Here is a 22,414-nt window from a genome sequence, read left to right on the forward strand (position 1 = left end):
AAAGTTTCTTCTTTCAACATAAAAAGATAGAAAATTATTTTATAAATTGTACAGAAATAACAATTTCTATGACAGTAAAATATCATGATTTTGCCTTTGGCCATTGTGACATCAAAATTAGTTTCCAGTTGTAAAACTGTAATATAAATCTTAGACACCTGAGGAGTCATTAATGAAAGTTTCATATTTCTATCTACTGTATCACCTTTGCTCATGCTGCATTAGTGTGATAAAGGGTAGTGTGCATAATGGAAATTGAATCCACAGAAAGGACTATTTTTGTCTTTGTTGGTTTTAACAGCACTTTTAACAAAGCAACAAAAGTGTGGTGGTAGAGACTTAGAATTTAAATCAGATTTATATTAATCCCATAAATCAGGTGTTTAATGTTCTGTTGTCAGTGAAACCACAAACATTGTACATTTAGTTCTTATAACATTTTATTGGTTTTAAAATATCAAAATTACATACATCTTTCTTCTCATAAAAAAAACTTTAAATGAACACTTATTACAATCATTCTGTCTCAGATTGCCTGATATTACATGATATTTTCATTTTCAGTTTTACTAATAATTGTACTTCTATTGCAGGATTCTACACCAGTACATGTACATAACTTTAGTGCCGGACTATAATACCTAAAGAAATTTTTATAAATTATTTTCAATAATAATACATTAAGTACATGTCAAGAATCTCAGTATTACAATACAATCAAAGATCAATCAAGATCAATCAAGCAAATAGGTTTTGAAGCTATTTTAAGAATTAAACTGAACATTTTACAGGATTCACAAAGTCAAAAAGTTTGAAAATTGATTACACACTGCATGAAAACAGCCATAGTGACAAATTGATTTTCTGGCTTCATAACTTCAAAAATCCTGTACAACATGAAGTTCAACATTTATGCAAATAATAATGAATCACAAGAAACAAATAAAACTTTTATTTTAACCATTGTTTACACATATAGCCAAAGCACATAAGAAGGGCACATGCTTGCATGTATAGTTCTTTTCTGGTGTTGTGAATAAATAACTTCTTGTTTCTGCATCACATGATCAGTTTTAACCAATCTAAATGTTTGTTACAATGTTTTTTTTAAAATAAAAATTACATGTATCCTACAGATGAAAGAAAGCAAGTTGTGATATTTCTGATAGGTAGGTAGACAGAGACCCAGGATAAAACAATCATATAACGAAACCTCTGCAACTAAAACAACTATGTAAATAAATTTTTATCTCAAAATTCTTTTTGATATTTTACTAAAAAACAACAAACTACATCAGTGGGAATCATACATGAAAACATAAAAGCCTTAAAATGTTCATAAAAGTCACAGAGGCAATACACCTGAGGCCAATAGGTTATCATAGCTGAAGGTCAAAGGGATGCTCACAAATAAAATGGCCTTAAAGTACACAAAAATACTGAAGATTTGTGGTAGAAGACTAAACTTATGAGTAATAATCAAACTTAAATGACCTGGAAATGTAGTGTCTATGTTCCTGTGATGAGGAAATCGATAAGCTTTGAAGATAAAATCACAGTATTGCTGGAAAGAATAGTTAAAATGAACAGACAAAAAGAATCCATTGAAAGTCCAAAAGAGGAAAATCCCATATATATGCAGCTTCTAGTCTGGCATTACTATACTTTGCTCTGGTCCTGGGCTGTGTTCAGGGAATGGTTCCTGTACATTCCACATTTTCCCAGGTGCTGGAATGGTTAGAAAAAGCATGTTGTAGTATATACAGAAAGAATACCAGGAATGTAAATAAGTGATGATGGTTGTAGAATATACAAAAATAATACCAGCAATGTAAGTAAGTGGCCAGGGTGTGATGATGGTTTTTACTTTACAGTGATTTACTGCTACTGGACTTGTTTATTTATTCATTTGTTAACTGCAACATAGATTGATACACTGAATAATTGATTGAGGAACAACAATTTCTCTAACAAGGGCAAACAAATGAAAATACTTTTTTATGCAACTAGCTCAATTTTTGAATAAAAAAGCTGCCCTTGTAGATACACTGTACATACAAAAAGAGATATTACTTTAGTTACTTAGCTATATACTTAGTTACTTTACTATTTTTTATTATTCCTTAATAGATTGACCAATGGGTCAGGTAATGCCATCCCAAGGTCACTTTAAAATTAAACTTTTCTGGTTATCAAATAGTCTAAGGACAATAAATATGATGCACAGGAAAAGCAAAGAAAACATGCACCCACACACACACCCACATGCATATAGCACTCAATCTCTTTAGACACACAAATTAGATAGACATAATTACACATTATCTAGGTGACAACAAACTTTGTTATGTTACAATATTTGTTCCCGTTTACCATCAAAATGGACCAAAATAAATGTGCAAATGTTACATGATCATGACAGGCCGATTTTCGAATAAATTGATCCTTTTATTTAATTGGCAGTTTATTTTCCAATGTTCTTATGCATATCAACTATCTGCTTATAAAGTATAAATGCAAGGATTCTGCATGTTGATATAATATTTAGCCACAATAAGCTAGAAACTGCACAAAATGTCTAATTGTTCACTTTCTTAAAATATTTCTTTTTTGGACAAATGTACAATATTCAGACAATAGTCTGATAAAAATTGGAAGACGAGTACCAAAACCTTGAAGTAATATTGCAATCACAGAGCAAATACTTTTGTTCTGACTCTTACAGAGGGTGCATTTGATGTCATCTAATATGTTAATTCTTTTTTTTTTTAAATTATTAAAGATAATTATTATATTAATTAATTTGAAATAAATATGTTGCAACCCTAATATGATACAAATCTCAAACCACCACTTCTCACTACTTGTATTTGAATTTAATATCTGCATCCAACTTTCTTGCTTAGCAGTGTGTTGCCTCTTTGCCTTAAGTGAATTTTGTTTTTGCAAGTTCCTTATTTTATCTTCTCACTTATCAAAATTATTCTGAGCCAAATTGGTTTTGATTGTATCTTTCCATAATTTTTGAATTCTAGAAGTAAAAGAGAAGTATTTAAAAAAACAGTCACATTAAGTTTTCATTTTATCATTTAAAAAGATATTATATTAGTGTGATCAGTGACTAAATCATTAGGAATTTCAATACTGGCTCCTTTCCAGGATTTGTATTGAGAGAACATTCTAGGTGGCACACAAATTTAGAAGACTCATGGGTAAATATTCATTTGGACTTTGTAGCTCCTCTTGCCAAAATTATTTGTCTGCAAAAACTGATTTTAATCAGCTTTTGAAGTTCTTCTAATTTACTTCTCCCTAAATTCCAAAAATATTGTTTATATTCAGAATTTAGTGGTATTGACTATGTTCTTCCCCTTACTTAGCTGCTTATTCATGCAATGGATAAATGTTTTTCTATTGCCGAAAAAGTGACCATTGGTTATTATTTTTCTTACTGCTTGCTGCTTGACAGACAGCCTTTCTTTCACATGCATTTTTCTTTATAAACCATTTCAAGGCAACCAAGAAATATGTGCAAATCCTCTTGTAGAATGCCAAAAGTTCGTGTAAGTTGAACATAGGATAGTGCCAAATAAATTATCAATGTTTTCTTCTTACGAAGGAAAAACTAGAAAGAGATTTGTAAAATGAAATGAGTAAGACTAGGTGACTAATGGTTGTTCGTCATTCAACTTGATTTTTCTTTAGTCAGTATAATGTTATATTTCTTAGATGCATTTAAGGTCTCCAATAAAATGGAATATTTACATCCATTCATTCCCATTCAGTAACATTTTTCCATAGTATGTACATTTGGTTCAAAAGTTCACGCAGAGAATAGATATGTAAACAATATTCTTAAACACCATTTCCATTTTATTTTATACATTTTTTATTTACTTTATGTTAAAGGTAAACCACTCCTTAGGGTACCTATAATTTTCACTGTCTAGACATCCAGTCCTAGTCAACCATACAAAATATATTTTTTGTTACAAAAATTAAACTCTGCATAATCATTTTTGTTTCCATCTTTTTTAATTTACACATTTTTTTAAACATAGCAACATATTTTAATAATGCAACTACTTGTTTCATTCATGCTGTAATTATGCCATTATTATAGAAATATATCATATTATCTGACCAAATACATACATTCAAACCCCCCCTCCAATTAAAATTTATAATCACAAGGGGACAAATATACATTTAATCAATATTCCCAAGGGAAAACATGCAATATCAGTTCTGAATAAAATCAAAGAATTAATGAATCTCTTCTTTATCCCATGTTCCATTGGCATTGTTATTTTACCATATATATATATATATATATATATATATATATATATATATATATATATATATATATATATATATATATATATATATATATATATACTCACTTATAAGATGAGTTCAACAGCAAATTTCATAGACCCAGATCTGCTGTCACATAAAGCATAGGCCAATCTGAGTCTATGCAGTTTCTTAGGAGTAAACAGTACAACAAACAAATATACCCTGATCTGCAGGTGCATTATGCTATGGCAGATCAGGATCTTTGTTATTTTCAGTTGACTCATCTTACAATTGATTATATATGGTAGGTCTATGGACTTCTTCATTAGCTATATTGTTGACTGTGTGTCATAAAATCATTTTTTAATAACATTTCATTCCAAAAAACATAAAGGTATGAAAAGTATACCTCTGAGAATTTCATTGATCTGGCATGGAATGATGTGGGCATTGTGTGAACTGTTGGAGCTCTGGAACCATACTCTGTCGCACTTGTCCTGTACATGGGATGCTGAGGTTTTCCTCCATACCCTTGAAACCATTCTTAGAAAAAGAGGGAGATAAAACTGCACTTTAATAATAGTTGCCACATATCATCAATTAAGGCTCATAAAAATCCTGTATAATCTTTGATTATCTAAAACAGGAAAAACTTACTACATGAAAGTTGCCCTATGATGCAAGAAATACATTACATTTCTGCTCAAAATACTCACATGGGAAAAAAAAAAATGTTTTCTGGTCAATTGTATCAATTGTTATGCCCTTGTGGACACGGTCTTAGTCTATCAACATTTTTGCTTAGTCAGTCATGAAACAAGGATCTGTAGCAAATCTGCAACAGTCTCCAAGCATTTCTAAGTATTGTTTTCATCCTACCATGTTTATAGTACCATACATAACCATTAATCGAGGATGTGAAATATCTACCTTAAACAGTGTAGAAATTGTTGACTGATGGGACATAGTCATCATGTAATGACTGATTTACACACATACATGTATGTACACTGCTGCATGATAACATCAACATGCAGGATCACACAGAAAGGTCCTGAATATTTTTACCATTTATATTCACTTATAAGATGAATCCAACTTCAAACTGCAAAGACCAGATCTGCTGTCTCATAATGCACCAGCAGATCTGGATCTGTGCAGTTTGTAACAGTAAAACAAACAACATAGACCTTGATATGCAGATGCATTATGCTATAGCAGATCAGGATCTCTGTTGCTTTCAAGTTGGACTCAACTTATAAGTGAGGACAGATGGAAAGCATGGGGAAATAATTTGCAAGACATGATGTGATGAGTGCTAGGCCTTAATGGCCTCAAGCATGCAATTAATTCTGAACTGTTTGTACTTTACAGAATAAGGAAGAAGTCTGAATCAACTCATGGTACTATTACTTGCAGAAACAACACATATGAAGAAAGTTTATTAGGAGCAAAAACTTATGAAAATGTATGCATCATAATTAACTTTACTGAAAGTAATCAGCAAGCCTGGAAGTGTAAAAAAATAGTTGGAGAACACACTAGTCATGATGACAAATTCACAATTAATGATACCATGGTGTTTTGTTGAAGCCTCTCTCATGTTTTGCTTGTAATACTGATAGCTGGCTAGCCATATAAGTGTCTGCAAAGTAAACTGTACCACTGTTCTACTAACCTGGATTATCAAATCTGTTAGGTATGTTTTTTGTTTTATAGTAATCTGAAGTTTGTGCTCCCCTGGGAACTCCTCCTGGTCCTTGTTCTTGCCCTTGAATCTGTAGAAAATGTACAAGTTACTTAATGCTTTTCATCAAGTGAAGTATCCTGTACATTACATAAACTCAAGAACAGACATAATTTCCATCAAGACAGTCTGTTAACTAGAGTGGATGATTATTAACATGGATTTATTTTATTTCATGATGTATCCAGTTTTATTCAGTGATTGAACAAATATGTTATGCAATATTATATTGCACAAAAACATTTTTAGATATTTGTACTTTCATAGACGCATTGGTAGATCATTCCATAGTCGCAAAATGACAAAGATTTCCCAATTATATTTTTGCATTAATTTTACTGACCATGCCTGAATGAGCCCTGGTGAAGTCATGCAGTAATGAAAGAGATTTTGAGACTCTGATATCACTGGTTAACCAAGTTAACAATCATGTAAGGAAACAATTTCACAACTGACATTATCTATATATATAGATGATCTATAATGTCAGTTGTGAAATTGTTTCCTTACATGATTGTTAACTTAATTGTTAGAGTATTGGCTCATGGCAAAGCTGAAGGGGTCATAGGGTTAACTTATCAACCACTGTGCTCTAGCAAGACATTAAGGAACAAGAAAAATCACTGTCATTCCCAAAGAACTTTAAAGATATGTACAGTAATCTTAGCAGTCGATTTACCTGATTTTGACTAAGAAAATATTGTATCAAATCAGGATCATCAGAAACCAAAGAACACCACATAGTTAGTACATAATATCCCATATACAAATTTACTAACTCAAACCCAGCAAAATGTTACAATGCTTAACAATACATTAGATTTCACTTCACCAATGGCAATTGCAGATAGAAATATACATCCAATTTATAATAAAACCAAATCCTATAGTACAAGTCACATAGGTCATGTAGGTATTCAACACCAATTATTTCAGTAATGGATGCCATTTTTAAAAATTTGATTCTAAAGGTGTGATACAGTACAATCCCTGGTTTAATGTTGTGTGCTGTGATGTCACAATTAAAGCTACACATATTAAGAAACAAATTCGTACTACCCTCGTTTGTGATAATTCCACTTGAAACACTCTTATTCTGAACAAGTACTTTAGTACATGGCCACCATTATAAAAGTCCATAGCGATAGACAATTTTCATCTGGAAGTTTCTTGCTAACAGTTAAGGTACAGAGCATTAAACAATCAGGATTGAATAGGCTCTGGTTAAAGAAAATTAGTGTTCAATTTTAAAAGAACAATTTATATTTAATTTAAAATTAGTAAATGTGCACACATAACCCATGTGACTTGTACTGTAGAAAGTTTTCTTTTATATAAAAGCTGAATAGGTATATAAAAAAAACAGGACTTGAATAACTAACTAATTTGTACAGAAATTCATATGACGTTGGACCCATGTGGTAAAGTTTAATGATAGCATAGTCAATATCCTGAATAGAATGGTACCAGCGCATAGGACATTGTAAGATTTAATCTACTCAGGATATATAAAAACCTTAGAAGAAATATGAAAAAGAAGCAATACCTATATAACAAGGTAAAGAATATAAAAAAAAACAAAGATATCAAGAGAGAACAGAAATTATACTGATAAACTAGGGAAGGCAGAATCAAATTACATTGAAACATCTTGAAGAATAGTTGGGGCCAAAAACGTTAAATGATTTTATTAATATAGACAATCTAGAAAACAATATAATATATGAACAGCTCTCATACAAAATAAAGAAGTTCATACAATGCAGCAAAATTGTCTGGTATTCAGGTGGACAAAATTAGCAGGTCTGATGGAATCCTTAACTGAATCTTGAAAAACTCTTTTAACAGAACTGGCACCAGCACTCACTCATATTTTTCAGAAGCCATTATGCTAATGTCCCCTGCCTAATAAGTCACTGAATGCTAATATTCAGTTAAGTTTTCAAACAGGAAAAAGACATCTTGCAACTAACTATCACCCAGTTTCCCTTACATGTGTGTACTGTAATCTTTTAGAGTATATAATATGTAGTGAAAAACCTGGAAAAGATGCTGTCACAATTTCTAACATGGTTTTAGATCTGGTCACATTCTTGCAGTCTCATCTATTATTCATATCCAATGACAAATTCTACAATGATACAATGCAGGTATATCATCATCCAACTGGAAGGTGTTCATTACTGCAGCTGCAAGATTCATGTGCTATGATTACAGGAAAGACTAATCAGATAACGACATAATGAAGTTGTTTGAATGCGTATTACCCTTGAATGATGTAGAAAAGAAACTTTGCACAAAATAGTCAAGAGTATAAATGACACATGTACCCATCACAACAACACTTGGAAACTATAGTGCAAGTCATACAGGTTATGTAGGCATTCATTATTGACTACTTTGGTTATGGGTGTCATCTTTTTAAACTTGATTACACATACCTTTAAATGGTAATTATTCATTTTCTTACAGTGTATTTGGATTCACAATTGCATCCATACTCCTTAGGAAGGTCATTACTTACATACAAAAAAAATTTTATAAGGCAAATATCAATGTTAAAGAATGTGTACATTTTTGGACTAGGTCAACCTAAAGGCATGATCTAGAACAAATTGGATGGAATACAGCAAGGAAAGTGGTGCACGTTCAAAAATTCATACTACCCTGTTATTTGTTTTGTGATAGACCTGACAGACTCTTTTATTTACCCCATTTATAGTGCACATTTATGTGGCAATGTAGGCCTTTTACACATTTTAAAATAATGGTTAATTGTTGTTTGAAATTTTAAGACTAATATAGTTTAACCAAAGTCTATTCAGTTTTGCTTATTCAATGGCCAGTTACTAAGCAGGTTAAAGAAAAGAGTGTGCTGGGTCTAATCATCACAAGATAGTGTAGCAAATTTTTTCTCTCAACATAAGTATCTTCCATTGTGATAACACAGTCCACAACATTCAATCCAGTTTGTACTGGATCACACCTTTAGGTCAACCTCAGTCAAATATGACTATGAAATTAACATTGAGTTTTGTCATATTTGTTTTTCATGGCATGTGTATAATGACCTTCCAAAATAATATGGATATAAAATTAGGAGGATCCAAATATAGGGAATAATCACCATTTAAAGTCTAATTCTAAAAGACAAAACCCGTCACTAAAATAGTTTGTGCTGAATGCATAGATGATCTGTATGATTTTTACTATAGTACATGTACCTGGTTGCCATTGTAAAACTCCATTTTGATCAATAACTTTCTTCTGGGCATTTTTTGATTACATTTAGGGTGCAAAGCATTAAACAATCATTATTGAATAGACTTTAGTTAAACAACATTATTACTCAGTTTTGAAACAACAATTAATTTAACTGGAGTAAATGCACTTCCATTACCACAATGACATACACTTTCAATACTTTCCACTGCAATAATGATGTTTATTGCCATTGTTTGTTGTTGTTGTCTTTTTTTTTTGTTTTGTGTATTTTTTTTGTTTTGTTTTAAGAACCATCAAATCCTGGAATAAAAATGTATTCAGACCAGCATATAAGGGATTTAAAACCCAGGACGTACTGTGAGATTAATCAGAAAATACTTTAGACCCTGCCTCCATCCCTTACACGATACCCAATTTCTAGGTTATGTTCCGTGTCATACAGATACATATATTAATAGATTGTGATATTAAAGTACTTGTAAATAATGATAGATTGCATAAAAGTTAAATGCATTTGCCTTGCACTCGTGTTCTTAAGAAAATGTAACTAAGTTTTATTCAAGGCACTTAAATTCTTAGATTGTGGATTTGTGAGAGTAGTCCGGGCCTGTACTGTACCGATATGATTTCTTTTTCATTGTGATTTTTAAATTTTCGGTATAATGATGTATATTTTGAATTAATTAAACCAAGCCACTTACTTCAGATTGAGTATGAGCGTTCGATGAAGCCATGTTTTCTGTGTAAATGGCAAGTTATATTTCCTTGAGAAAACTGCCGGTATAGACAACCGTGTAAATCAACAAAGGTTGTCAAGAAAGTTGTTAAGGAAGAACGGGACTTTAAAAAATATTCTCAATCCTGAATATTAGGAAAGTGTGATGAAACCAGTCTTTCGATCACATGACAGTCATGTGATTTACAAACTCGCGAACGGCCCAACAAATCGGGCGATCTAAACATGGAAGAAGTAAATATTACTACGGCGCAATATGATAGCTCTTTCGAACAGGTTAAAAATACCCTTACGTAGTCTCTGTACTCTCAGTATATACGAAATTCAAGACATACAGGGTGATAAAAGGCAATCAAACATTTGCAATACACGTTTTTGTGAAAAAGAAAGTTATAATCAATGCTGTAACCATCCACAGACACTTACGTAGTATCTGAACTTTATATGTCAGTATTTTGAAAACGGTTTTGTATAGACTACAAAGTCCTGTTTCCGAGAACCGCCGCAGTTATGCAAACTGTTAGAGACGCTCTCCTTCCCTGCATCAATAATACGTTAGATTTCTTGAAGTGTTGAAATTTTTCATTCAAGTGTGATTTTGGATAACGTTGGTGAACTTTATTCGCTAAGTAGGCGTAATAAGACGTACCGGCCTATTTATTACCGGGTTAGGGTGACATAATGAGATATATTGTTTGTTAGAATAAGTATATAAATCGAGGATCCATCAGATATAGCTGAAGAAAATATCTCCTAATAGGAAAATAAACCAATTAGAGGATATCAGTCAAATCATGCAGTACACGAAATGCCCAAATATACCATAAAAATACCTTTGATATGTGTAATATACAAAGTATTTTCTTTAGGTATCATATATTACACAAAAATATCAGAAAAGCTGATAAGAATCTATAGTTCAGATTTTTTAAGAACCTAGATTAACTCAGTACACAAGATCACTCTGTCACACAGAAATAAATCAATTTATACAAAAAGGCCCTTTTAAAGGCTAATTATTCTTTCCTGGTAAGAGTACCTTGAGTTGTCTGTCCCTTACAATAAAATGCACTCTGTGAAACACATACTTTATGTACAAGTTTATACTTTCTTTTCTTTTCTTCAGTAGTAATGTTTTAGCAGAAAATTTACATGTATCTTGCTCTGGTTCATTCTATAAAATATAATTTGTGTGTGTTGTTACACAAATAAACAAATGAATGTGAAAAGACTGAATTGTGCATGACTTAAAAGCCCGAGTTAGTTCTAGTGCTGTAGCGAAACCTATTCAACAAGGCATCAGTAGCTAAGCCTAGTTTTTATATCAATTACGTTGACAAACAAACTCTTGCCCATTCACAAGCATGATATTTTGATAGCTGATTGACCATAAACCCTTTTCGGAGTAAGGTAGCAACTATCAATTTCCTGTATGCTATCCTTTGATGATAAAACATACAAACTTGTATTTTAAGATCATAATCGTTGATCTGGATATATATTAACTGCCTCTTATACACTGTTTCGTCATAAAATTAGTTTGAAACTAAGTGAACCAGTAGGCTTAACAGGAAATAATGGTGGACTTCGTTAAGTCTGGGATGTACCAGTTTATTTTATTATCTGTTTTCTTAAATCATCGGGCTTATATATTCAGAAAAAAATATACAAATCATTGAAACCAAAGCCTAGGTATTATTTTATTAAAGGTTTAAACATTAAAATGCAAATTATGTAGGTCAGAAATGTATGGAACAATGCTATGTTGTAAAATTCGTGAGATGCACTTTAAGGACTAAGCTGTTTTATGGCTTGACACGTATTTGTGAAAATGGAAAAAACCCCAGGTACATCAGAAAGAAAACAAGGGGGAAAAACATGTATATTTGCTTTTGTTACACAATAACTTATAACCCATGTATGCATCATTCAGAAAGATGAGTTGTGAAGGCAATTCCAGTATGTTTAATTGCTGGAGTAAGATTGTCGAACAACTGAGACATAACAGCAAAATCGGAACTGATTTACACCTAGTATATATTTTGCATAATGTACATGTAGTTTGTTGGCTGGTAAGACACATTAAAGTTTAAGATATAAATGGAATGAATATGACATCAACTCTTTTGGGAGGAGTGCAGGCAAAGCTTCACGGCTGGAAAAATGAATGGTTGTTATGAAAAACATGAAGACTTATATTAGGCTAAGTTGAAAAAGTTTTCATGTTAGATGAAATGAAACCTTCAGAGCATTTTATATTGTTTCAGCGTTGCTAACACAAAGGATCCTCAAACAGGGAAAATAATGCCAGTAGTGTTGAATATCATCCTTTCATATTTGCTTATTAATTTATTTGTCATAGTACTTTATGATACTTAAACACAATAGTGGTTATCGGGTGCCAACTAAAAGTAAATATTCAAAATATAAAAAAATGAATCACACAAAAATGAAAGGAAGATAAACCAATATAAAACTAAAAAGATTCTGTAAAATACAAGTAAAGGAAAAGATAAAGGCAAGACATGTAAAATGCTTTAAAAAATGGTTAACATTTTTCTGATTAAAACTGCATTGCGTTAAAAAGTACAATTTATTTTTGATATCCTCATAGTTTTTCAAGCAGTTAATGTCAAACTACTTTGGTCACACTGGCTGGAAATTGACAGACTTGACAAGAATGGGCTTAGTCTGTCAGTGGATGCTGGCAGGGTGCACACTACAGTCAAGATTCACCTTTCAGAAGTATGCAAGAATCAACTTTGTGTCCAATACATGATCAGCATTTACACAATAACTTACCCTAAGTCAGTACTGTAAATGGAATCTTTCATTTAGAAATGGGTGACTACAGAGCAGCTTTGGTTGCATTATCTGCCCTTTCATTACCCTTTACGCCATTGTGACTTACCAGCAATAGTACAGAATACTTATTGCAGGTTGTGATGAGAACATCATTTCTGTAATAGTTGGGACATTAATGGGTTCTCATAATTAAGATTCTGCAAGAGAAATCATTTTTAATGTTGAAAGAAAATCTGAAAAGATGACATTGTTTGATTTTTGAGAGGTTTCAAATAATTTAAAACATTGAGTATTGTTCCTGCAGACAAAATTTAGGCTTTATCCAGTAACCAGTACAAGATGGTGCCATGGGGTGTTGGAATGACAGCTCCAACTTTATTCCTATCTTTTGAATCATCTGTAACATACACAGAACTATTGCTTCTTTAGAAGGCTCTGGTTTCATTGAATTTGCTCTAAAACTGGACAAGATTTGGTGATGACCTTTCTGAATTTTCAAACATAAAATATTATTTTAGGACCTTTTGATCATGATGGTGGTGATTTGAGAATACTGAATTTTGCACTGTACTTCCACCATTGCTTTTTGCTATTTCTAAGTGAGGATGAATTAAGAAGTAAGTATTGGAGTAGACTCAAATGTCCAAATCAGTTCTAGAGGGGATTGGTTACTTAACCATGAGGAATTAAAATCTCATTGTAGAAGGCATGGGAGGATGACCATTATTGCAGGCACTAGCATGTTGGATTTAATAATTTCTGTATTAAATATTCACTTTCCTAGCTTTATATGCATTGAATCAGTCATTGTTGAGTCAGATTATATCATGGTTTTCTACAATTTCCTTGTCCACTAAAATAAAATGTGTCCTGATCAGTTGTCATGTTTATTTTAGTGGACAATGAAGCTTTAGAAAACCATGTTGCAGATCCCTGACTCTAAAGTGACTGATTCCAAGCCATAATTCAGGAAAAAGTAATATTTATATCAGAAATTAATAAATCCAAGATGTTAATGCAAGCACTGTGTGTGAATTTCTTGAAAAAAAACATTGACAGGTATAGATATCTGGGATGCTTTTATTTTCTAAATGACTCCACTTTTTGACCAGTTAGAGTGCTGCTTTTGAGCCCATTTTCCCCCATTTCTGGAATATATGTCACAGATCATTGATCAACCTTATGTCAACCAGGTGGGTATGTGACCTTTGGTCAGCATAGATGGATCAGTGACCGTTTGCATGCAAAGTGGGTCAGTGGTCCTTTTTCAGCAAAGATGGATCAGTGACCTTGGCCAGCAAAGTGGATCAGTGATCCATGGCCTGAAAAGTTGGATCATTGATCCTGACCAGCAAAGTGGATCAGTGATCCTTTTTCAGCATAGATGGATCAGTGACCTTGGCCAGATAAGTGGATCAGCGACCCTTGGCCAGCACAGTGATTCAGTGACCCTTTGCCTGAAAAGTTGGATCAGTGATCTTGACCAGCAAAGTGGATCAGTGATCCTTTTTCAGCAAAGATGGATCAGTGACCTTGGCCAGCAAAGTGGATCAGCGACCCTTGGCCAGCACAGTGATTCAGTGACCCTTTGCCTGCAATGATAGGATACAAATATTATGATTCATGAATATACATACAAGTCTTAAAGACATAAATTAGTTTGATGCACTATGTTTTTTTAAATAATAAAAAGCGATACAAACAGGAATTGCTCCCAGCTATCATTACTTTTTTGTCCCCATATTTGTACAGTTCAATCAGAATTTTTGTGATACATTCAACAGCAAATATAAGAATTACAGACAAGTAACAGTAGGAACTACAGTTCTGGTGGCACTGTATTACAAGATCTCTTGCATTGTCAGGTCAGGTAGACTAAAAGCTCATTTTCAACAATGCACTCAAATAAAGGGTAATGCAGTAGTTCTACATAATGGTTCTCTTGTTAATACAAGTATTTTATTTATTTTAGATTTACCATATATACTCGCTTATAAGTCCAACTACATACATACAACATGAATCCTGATCCGCTGTTGCATAATGTGTCTGTGGATCAGGTTCTGTGTTTTTTTGTTCTACTGATTACTCTTAACAAACTGCATAGACCCAGCTCTGCTGGCACATTATATGATGGCAGATCTGGGTCTGCACAGTGTGCAGTTGGACTTGATTTAATAGTGAGTATTTACCATATGTATTTTATTTTAGATTTACCCATTGCTCATAAATCCATTACAACTGCTTATGTGACTAATTAATGGATTATTGAAGAATTTTTACATATGACATAAAACACCAGTACAAATATTGCCACACAATTTACTAAAACCAGTAAATCCTTGCTATAACAAAATGAACTATTACTAATTCTCCAATATAATCTCCAATATAATAACACCCAAATTGAAGTCCAGACATCAATTATACATAAAGAGAACTTCATAATAATTAATGCCTCATTGTAGTGAACTATTTGTATTGACCCAAGATTGTTCATTATAGTGAGGGACTTGTAACTATATAACTATACATTTATATCAAGGCATGTATGACTTTCTTTTAAAGGCCATTCTGCCAAATCTGCAGGTGTTTGCCATATACCAATGCTTTCAGTTTCATAGAATGCTTTATAATTGCCATATATCAATGCTTTGGCTTTGGCAGCATGATTTATAATTATGATATATCAATTCTTTGAATTTGATAATATCCTTTATAGTTGCCATATATCAATGTTTTGACAGCATGCTTTATAATTGCCATATATCAGTACTTTGAATTTAACATTATGATTTATAATTAACATATATGAATGTTTTTTAAATTGACAGTATGTTTTATAATTGCCATATATCAATGCTTTGAATTTGACAGCATGCTATATAATCACAAAATTAATGCCATATAATTATGTAATAGTTTCAAAATAATTAAAATAGTTCATTGTTATGTTCTACTCATAAAATTTCATTTTTCTTAAGGTTGATTCCCATTTGAGATTGAAAAACTAAATTAATTAACCATGCTACTACCATTGCATACCATGGAAATTATCCAGCTGTGTTTCCCTTCTGCTAGATCCAGCCTCCCCCACCCCATGAATCCTGCCTCTTTTGCAAAAGATGATGGGGTGCATCCATAGATGTTATATTAATCTACAATATTTGTTGCAGTTACCAGCACGTGACCTACTTTTAATAGTCCTCAGCACCTTCATGTTATCTTTACTAGACAACAAATTGTTGATTTCACTTCATACTACATCAACTCTTTGCATATGTAGTTAGGCAAAAGGGTTTTGTACAAATTCTTTCTTGTGGATGAAAGAGTTACTGCCTGTAGCAGGCTAAATCAATTGACATGTTATATATTCAGTATGACAACTTCCATGATGTATGTGTTCCTGGACTTGGAGCCCAAAGTTGCATGTGAACAGTTTGAACTTGAGAAACTGATATGTGATATGTGTTGCTGTTGTTGAAATGATTATTCCAACTGTCTTTCAGGTAATAAAATTTAGCAGTCTGAATGGATCATTTTCCTTTGGCTGTATCCAGTTAGATGGTGGAATGAAAGGTAGTGTTTTGGCATTATACAGACGTTCAGTGTAGAACAAAATGGATCAACAACTCTTGGCTAATGAAGATGCTTCATGCAGGAGACATGACCTCCAGCATTTTATACAGTGCAGTATTTTATTATAATGTGATACAGTCTGTACAATTATCAAATTTTATGGATGGTTTGTACTTGGAAGACAAAGAACCCTATTCAATTTCAAGCCAAAAGGTCATCGGTCACTGTGACTGAAAAAAATAAATAAATAGTTTCTGCTCAGTATTTCAAGTTCCTCACAATCTCCAGTTTCCAAAAAGTATTGATGACATGCACTTGGGGTAAGGACCCTATTGACTTTGGAATCAATATGTAAAGATCAAGGTCTCTGTGACTGAAAGAACAAAAATGGTTTCCACATAGTAACATTAGTTGCACATTAAACACCTTGGCCAAAGTTTCTGAATGGCTTGCACTTGGGGTAAGGAAGAATCCTATTGATTTTGAGGCAGAAATGGCCAGGGTAACTGACTGAAAGAAGAGAAATTGTTTTTGCACATTAATATGAGCTCAATGTTACTGACTGGACCAAACTCTGTGGCGTTCTTGTGCTTTTTGGTAAGGAATCAGTCTGAAGGCTTGGGGTCAATAATCAAGGTCACCATGACTTAAAGAGGAGAAATGGTTTCAGCACAAAAGTTTAGTTATCTCTGTATTTTTGGCTAATATTAGAGAAGTTTTTTTTAATGAATATTAACATTCTTATCTTTTTATATTTCAGACTGGTACAGCAATCAGCATCATCACAATCGTAACTTCATCTTTAAGGTTTGTTATTTCAAAATCTAAATCTGCTCAGCAATGGAGTTAGTAGCAAATAAATTTAACATCCAGATAATCCTTTGTAAAAATGAAGATCTTAGTCTCACAGTGAAAATCTAAAAAATTTTATACAAATATTTTGTTTTCACTCAAAGCAAAATTTCACAACAAACATTTACCATGTATAACTGTCATATAACTACTGTAGTAATAGAGTAGGAAATTTAGCATTGCAATGAAATCTGAAAAGTTACTTTGTTAAGAAAATGTTTCCTCCTCTAAACTGAATATGATGAAGTTCCCAGTGGTTATGTTTCATGCTGCCATATTTTGACTGGATTTATTTTGCTTGTTGTAAGGCTAAGATATCTTATGGTATGGCCCTGTGTCTGTCATGTGACATGCATACATCAGCAGTTTCTGTTTAAAACTTCTCAAAATGTTTAGATCAGTTTTGGCCAAATTGGCTGAAAGAATCCTGGCAAGAAGAGAGGTTTCAATTTTTTCTACAGATATAGATTCAACCTCTGTTATGATCAACAATATAAAAAGTGGAAACTACTTTAACTTGCATTTCAAAACTTCTGAACAGAATTTGACAAAACATACTGGCATGAAGACCTTTTAGTATGCATGGATGGTGCAGATCCAACTTTACATATGGTTGTCATTACTAAAAATAGAAAAGCCAACATTAATAATTTAAGAGAAATGTTTAATGACTTCTTCAAAACTACTGAATAGAATTGGTCCAAACTTGGCAGAAAGCATCCATGTATGGAGACCTTTAAAACTGATACAAATAGTGCTAATCAGCCATAGCCATTAACAATTGAAGACCTTTAAATGATTTCTACAGAATCTTGAATGAAATTTGATCACATTTTACATAAAGCATTCTGGCATGAAGACCTTTAAATGTATATAAATGATGCCAATCTGTCAGGAAATATATGTCACTAGTGCAATAACAAAAACCCTTTAATCAGTTTCTTGATAACTGTTAAAGAGAATTTGACTAAACTATACAGATATCATCTTGGCACAATGACCTTTCATATTTATACAATAATGCCATTAAATGTGGCTAATATTCCTAAAACATTAAAACCTCTAAATGATTTCTTTGCTAAAACAGCTGAACAGAATTCGATCCAATTTGATAGAAATCCAAATGGTACAATGCCCTTTTCAGCATTATACCAGTGATATATGATATGATAACCATTATTAAAAAAATAAAAGGCTTTAAGTGACATCTTAAATATTGTTAGGCTGAATTTAAGTTAATTTGACAGCAGTCTGGTGTAGAATGCTTTCAGTTGAAGCCAAAGAAAGAATATATTGGGCTTTTCAAGCAACTATAATTCATAAATTACTTTTATTTGTTTTGACATTGTGTTTTTATTGGCTGGTATTCAATAAATTGTTGCAAACTTGTTTCAACATTGTGTTTTAAAAGACTGTTATTCAATAAATTATTGTATATTTGATTCTAAGTTGTGTTTTAATTGGCTGTTATTCAATAAATTATTGCATATTTGTTTTGACATTGTGTTTTTATTGGCTGTTATTCAATAAATTATTGCATACTTGTTTCAACATTGTGTTTTAAAAGACTGTTATTCAATAAATTATTGTTTATTTGATTTGACGTGTTTTAATTGGCTGTTATTCAATAAATTATTGCATATTGGTTTTGACATAGTGTTTTAATTGGCTGTCATTCAATAAATTATTGCATATTGGTTTTGACATTGTGTTTTAATTGGTTGTTATTCAATAAATTATTGCATATTAGTTTTGACATTGTATTTTAATTGGTTGTTATTCAATAAATTATTGCATATTAGTTTTGACATTGTATTTTAATTGGTTGTTATTCAATAAATTATTGCATATTGGTTTTGACATTGTATTTTAATTGGTTGTTATTCAATAAATTAATGCATATTGGTTTTGACATTGTATTTTAATTGGTTGTTATTCAGCATAATGGTTATATCATGTATGAACAGTGGATCTCACTAAAGACAAGCTCAATCTAATTTTTAGAAGGATCACTGTGTGTAGAAAGCATGAACAATTAACATGTGAAGCACTTTAAATTTATGGCTATCAAATTTCTTGGTTTGGTTAAAAGAAACATATTTGTGGGTATTAAATTTCATGGATGTGTCATCAATGAAACAAAACAACATCAAGAAATGAAACAAAAAAACAAACATGATAAAATATTAAGTGACAATGTATATATCTCTCCAAAAGATTATACCATCACTTCCATACATTTAGAGCAAAACAACTTATTCCATGTTGCAGTAAATGGACTAGTTAATTAATCCATGTTGCAGTAAATAGACTAGTTAATTAATCCATGTTGCAGTAAATAGACTAGTTAATTAATCCATGTTGCATTAAATGGACTAGTTAATTAATCCATGTTGCAGTAAATGGACTAGTTAATTAATCCATGTTGCAGAAAATGGACTAGTTAATTAATCCATTTTGCAGTAAATCGACTAGTTAATTAATCCATGTTGCAGTAAATGGACTAGTTAATTAATCCATGTTGCAGTAAATGGACTAGTTAATTAATCCATTTTGCAGTAAATGGACTAGTTAATTAATCCATTTTGCAGTAAATGGACTAGTTAATTAATCCATGTTGCAGTAAATGGACTAGTTAATTAATCCATTTTGCAGAAAATGGACTAGTTAATTAATCCATTTTGCAGTAAATGGACTAGTTAATTAATCCATTTTGCAGTAAATGGACTAGTTAATTAATCCATTTTGCAGTAAATGGACTAGTTAATTAATCCATTTTGCAGTAAATCGACTAGTTAATTAATCCATGTTGCAGTAAATGGACTAGTTAATTAATCCATGTTGCAGTAAATGGACTAGTTAATTAATCCATGTTGCAGATTATGGACTAGAATATATTTGGCTGTTAGGCATGTAAATACCAACTATAGTTTTTGCATAAATCCAAATTTGTTTGTACCCACTACCAATTTAATAATGAAAATCTTTAATGTGAGAAAATGTGAACATAACTTAGTCAGTTCATTCATTGATTTGTCATTTCTAACCTGATTGTGACCAGAGTGGCCATAACACTGGCTTCGTCTGCATGTTTCATGCTCAACATTTCCATACTATCACAGCCCCATATTGCATACACAATGGGTGAGTCTATTCCTTAGACAACAGAGTGACATAGTTCATCCTGTTTGTTAACTGCTGGACAATTCCATAAATTACCATTAGGTTGAGAATTTAGAGTTATACCCCTTTGCACACGTGTACATAGAAATTACAGTGCTTGTTAAATCCACATGAAAAGCAAATAGTTATATCTGTTACTCTTTGAAAATAAAACTTGGTATCTTTCTGTCTCTGCCTATATAGTCCTATCTGTTACTCTTTGAAAATAAAACTTGATATTTTTCTGTCTCTGACCATACAGTCCTATCTGTTACTCTTTGAAAATAAAACTTGGTATCTTTCTGTCTCTGCCTTTACAGTCATATGTTACTCTTTGAAAATAAAACTTGGTATCTTTCTGTCTCTGACTATATAGTCCTATCTGTTACTCTTTGAAAATAAAACTTGGTATCTTGTTTGCCCATTAGGTAATCAGGTGAAAATCAGGAGAATTATGTCTGGCATTTTCCCCCGGAGTCCTTGGGATCAGGAGGTCAAATTTCTTGACTATGTTGACAAATGCTTCACAATGTCATAGCACAAAGACAAACTAAGTTTCTTCCATGGCATGCCAATGGCAAATTCCCATCATTTTTATTTCATATTTTTCCCCATTTTCCTTCTTTTCCATCCCCAGCCTCCATTCCCAGACAGTGGTCATAACAAAAACTCCATTAATTATATTTTGAATTATCCTGTTTTAATTGCATGTGTAGTTTGCTCAAGGAATATTGAAAATGTCACTGTATGTTTAATTTTTTAATATTTACCTATATACTACCTTCATGTCCCAAGATCGGTGAATTTCAATCCAGCAGATTACGCAGGGATAGAGTTCTAGCCAGATGCATGGTATCACACTATCCCCATACTAAAATCCAATTTTGCATCTGATTACAGTTTAAGACTCGGGGTTGGGTTGGGTCTGAGAGATGGGGGGGGGGGGGGGGAAGGTAGATTCTGTGTTCAATTAGCTGGTGTATGACAAGCAAGACTATTTCAAATAGCAAGCTGACAAATAGATTCCAGTTTGCAATTCAGTTTTTACTCTGGTTTTTTATGGTGTGTTTAAAGTATATAATAACAAGGTTACAAACAGGATTGAAGAAAGAAATACATTTATCAGAAAGAATTGCAGACACTGAAGTCTCAGAATAGAACTGACAGCTGTAGATAGCTTGTAAAATTGAAAATTTATAAACACATTCACTGTAACATAAAAAATGATTATTTTGATATTTTATTGATAAACATGACTTTTGAATTACAAATTTTCTTTTGTATGGTATTTATGATAATTACAGTATACCATTCCTTTTCATATGGTAGTCATGATAATTACAGTATAATATTCCATTTCATATGGTATTTATGATCAGCATCTTCATTTGTATGGTATTTATAATAATTACAGTATAAATATTCCCTTTCATATGGTAGTCATGATAATTACATCTTCATTTGTATGGTATTTATGATAATTACAGTATAATATTCCCTTTCATATTGTGTTCATGATAATTACAGTAGAATATTCCATTTCATATGGTATTCATCATAATTACAGTATAATATTCCCTTTCATATGGTATTCATGATAATTAATTACAGTATAATATTCCATTTCATATGGTATTTATAATCAGCATCTTCATTTGTATGGTATTTGTAATAATTACAGTATAAATATTCCATTTCATATGGTTGTCATGATAATTACATCTTCATTTGTATGGTATTTATGATAATTACAGTATAATATTCCCTTTCATATTGTGTTCATGATAATTACAGTAGAATATTTCATTTCATATGGTATTCATCATAATTACAGTATAATATTCCCTTTCATATGGTATTCATGATAGTTACAGTATAATATTCCCTTTCATATGGTATTAATGATAATTACAGTATAATATTCCCTTTCATATGATATTCATGATAATTACAGTATAACATGCCCTTTCATATGGTAGTCATGATAATTACAGTATAACATGCTG

General features: G+C 31.9%; 2 protein-coding genes across 2 annotated transcripts in view; one reads left to right on the plus strand and one right to left on the minus strand.

Moving 5' to 3' along the window:
- Positions 1 to 422: 422 nt before the first annotated feature.
- Positions 423 to 10,125, minus strand: LOC149789003 (piercer of microtubule wall 1 protein-like). The gene is made up of 4 exons (XM_089975161.1): positions 9,976 to 10,125; positions 5,981 to 6,080; positions 4,712 to 4,845; positions 423 to 1,728 (listed from the first exon to the last, which is right to left on the minus strand). Exons 1-4 carry the CDS (start codon positions 10,006 to 10,008, stop codon positions 1,660 to 1,662), a joined length of 336 nt encoding a protein of 111 aa, XP_089831287.1. The 5' UTR covers positions 10,009 to 10,125; the 3' UTR covers positions 423 to 1,659.
- An 89-nt stretch (positions 10,126 to 10,214) lies between these two features.
- The window catches only part of LOC149789004 (transmembrane protein 116-like), a 107,211-nt gene continuing 95,011 nt past the window's right edge, over positions 10,215 to 22,414 (plus strand). The window contains exons 1-2 of the mRNA XM_089975160.1: positions 10,215 to 10,286; positions 17,155 to 17,201. Coding sequence (XP_089831286.1) covers positions 10,236 to 10,286; positions 17,155 to 17,201 — 98 coding nt within the window. The 5' untranslated portion in view covers positions 10,215 to 10,235. The remainder of the gene's footprint in view (positions 10,287 to 17,154; positions 17,202 to 22,414) is intronic.

Source organism: Sinohyriopsis cumingii, chromosome 11 (genome assembly GCF_028554795.1).
Source record: "Sinohyriopsis cumingii isolate HCF-2022 chromosome 11, ASM2855479v2, whole genome shotgun sequence".
Lineage (NCBI taxonomy): Eukaryota > Metazoa > Mollusca > Bivalvia > Unionida > Unionidae > Sinohyriopsis > Sinohyriopsis cumingii.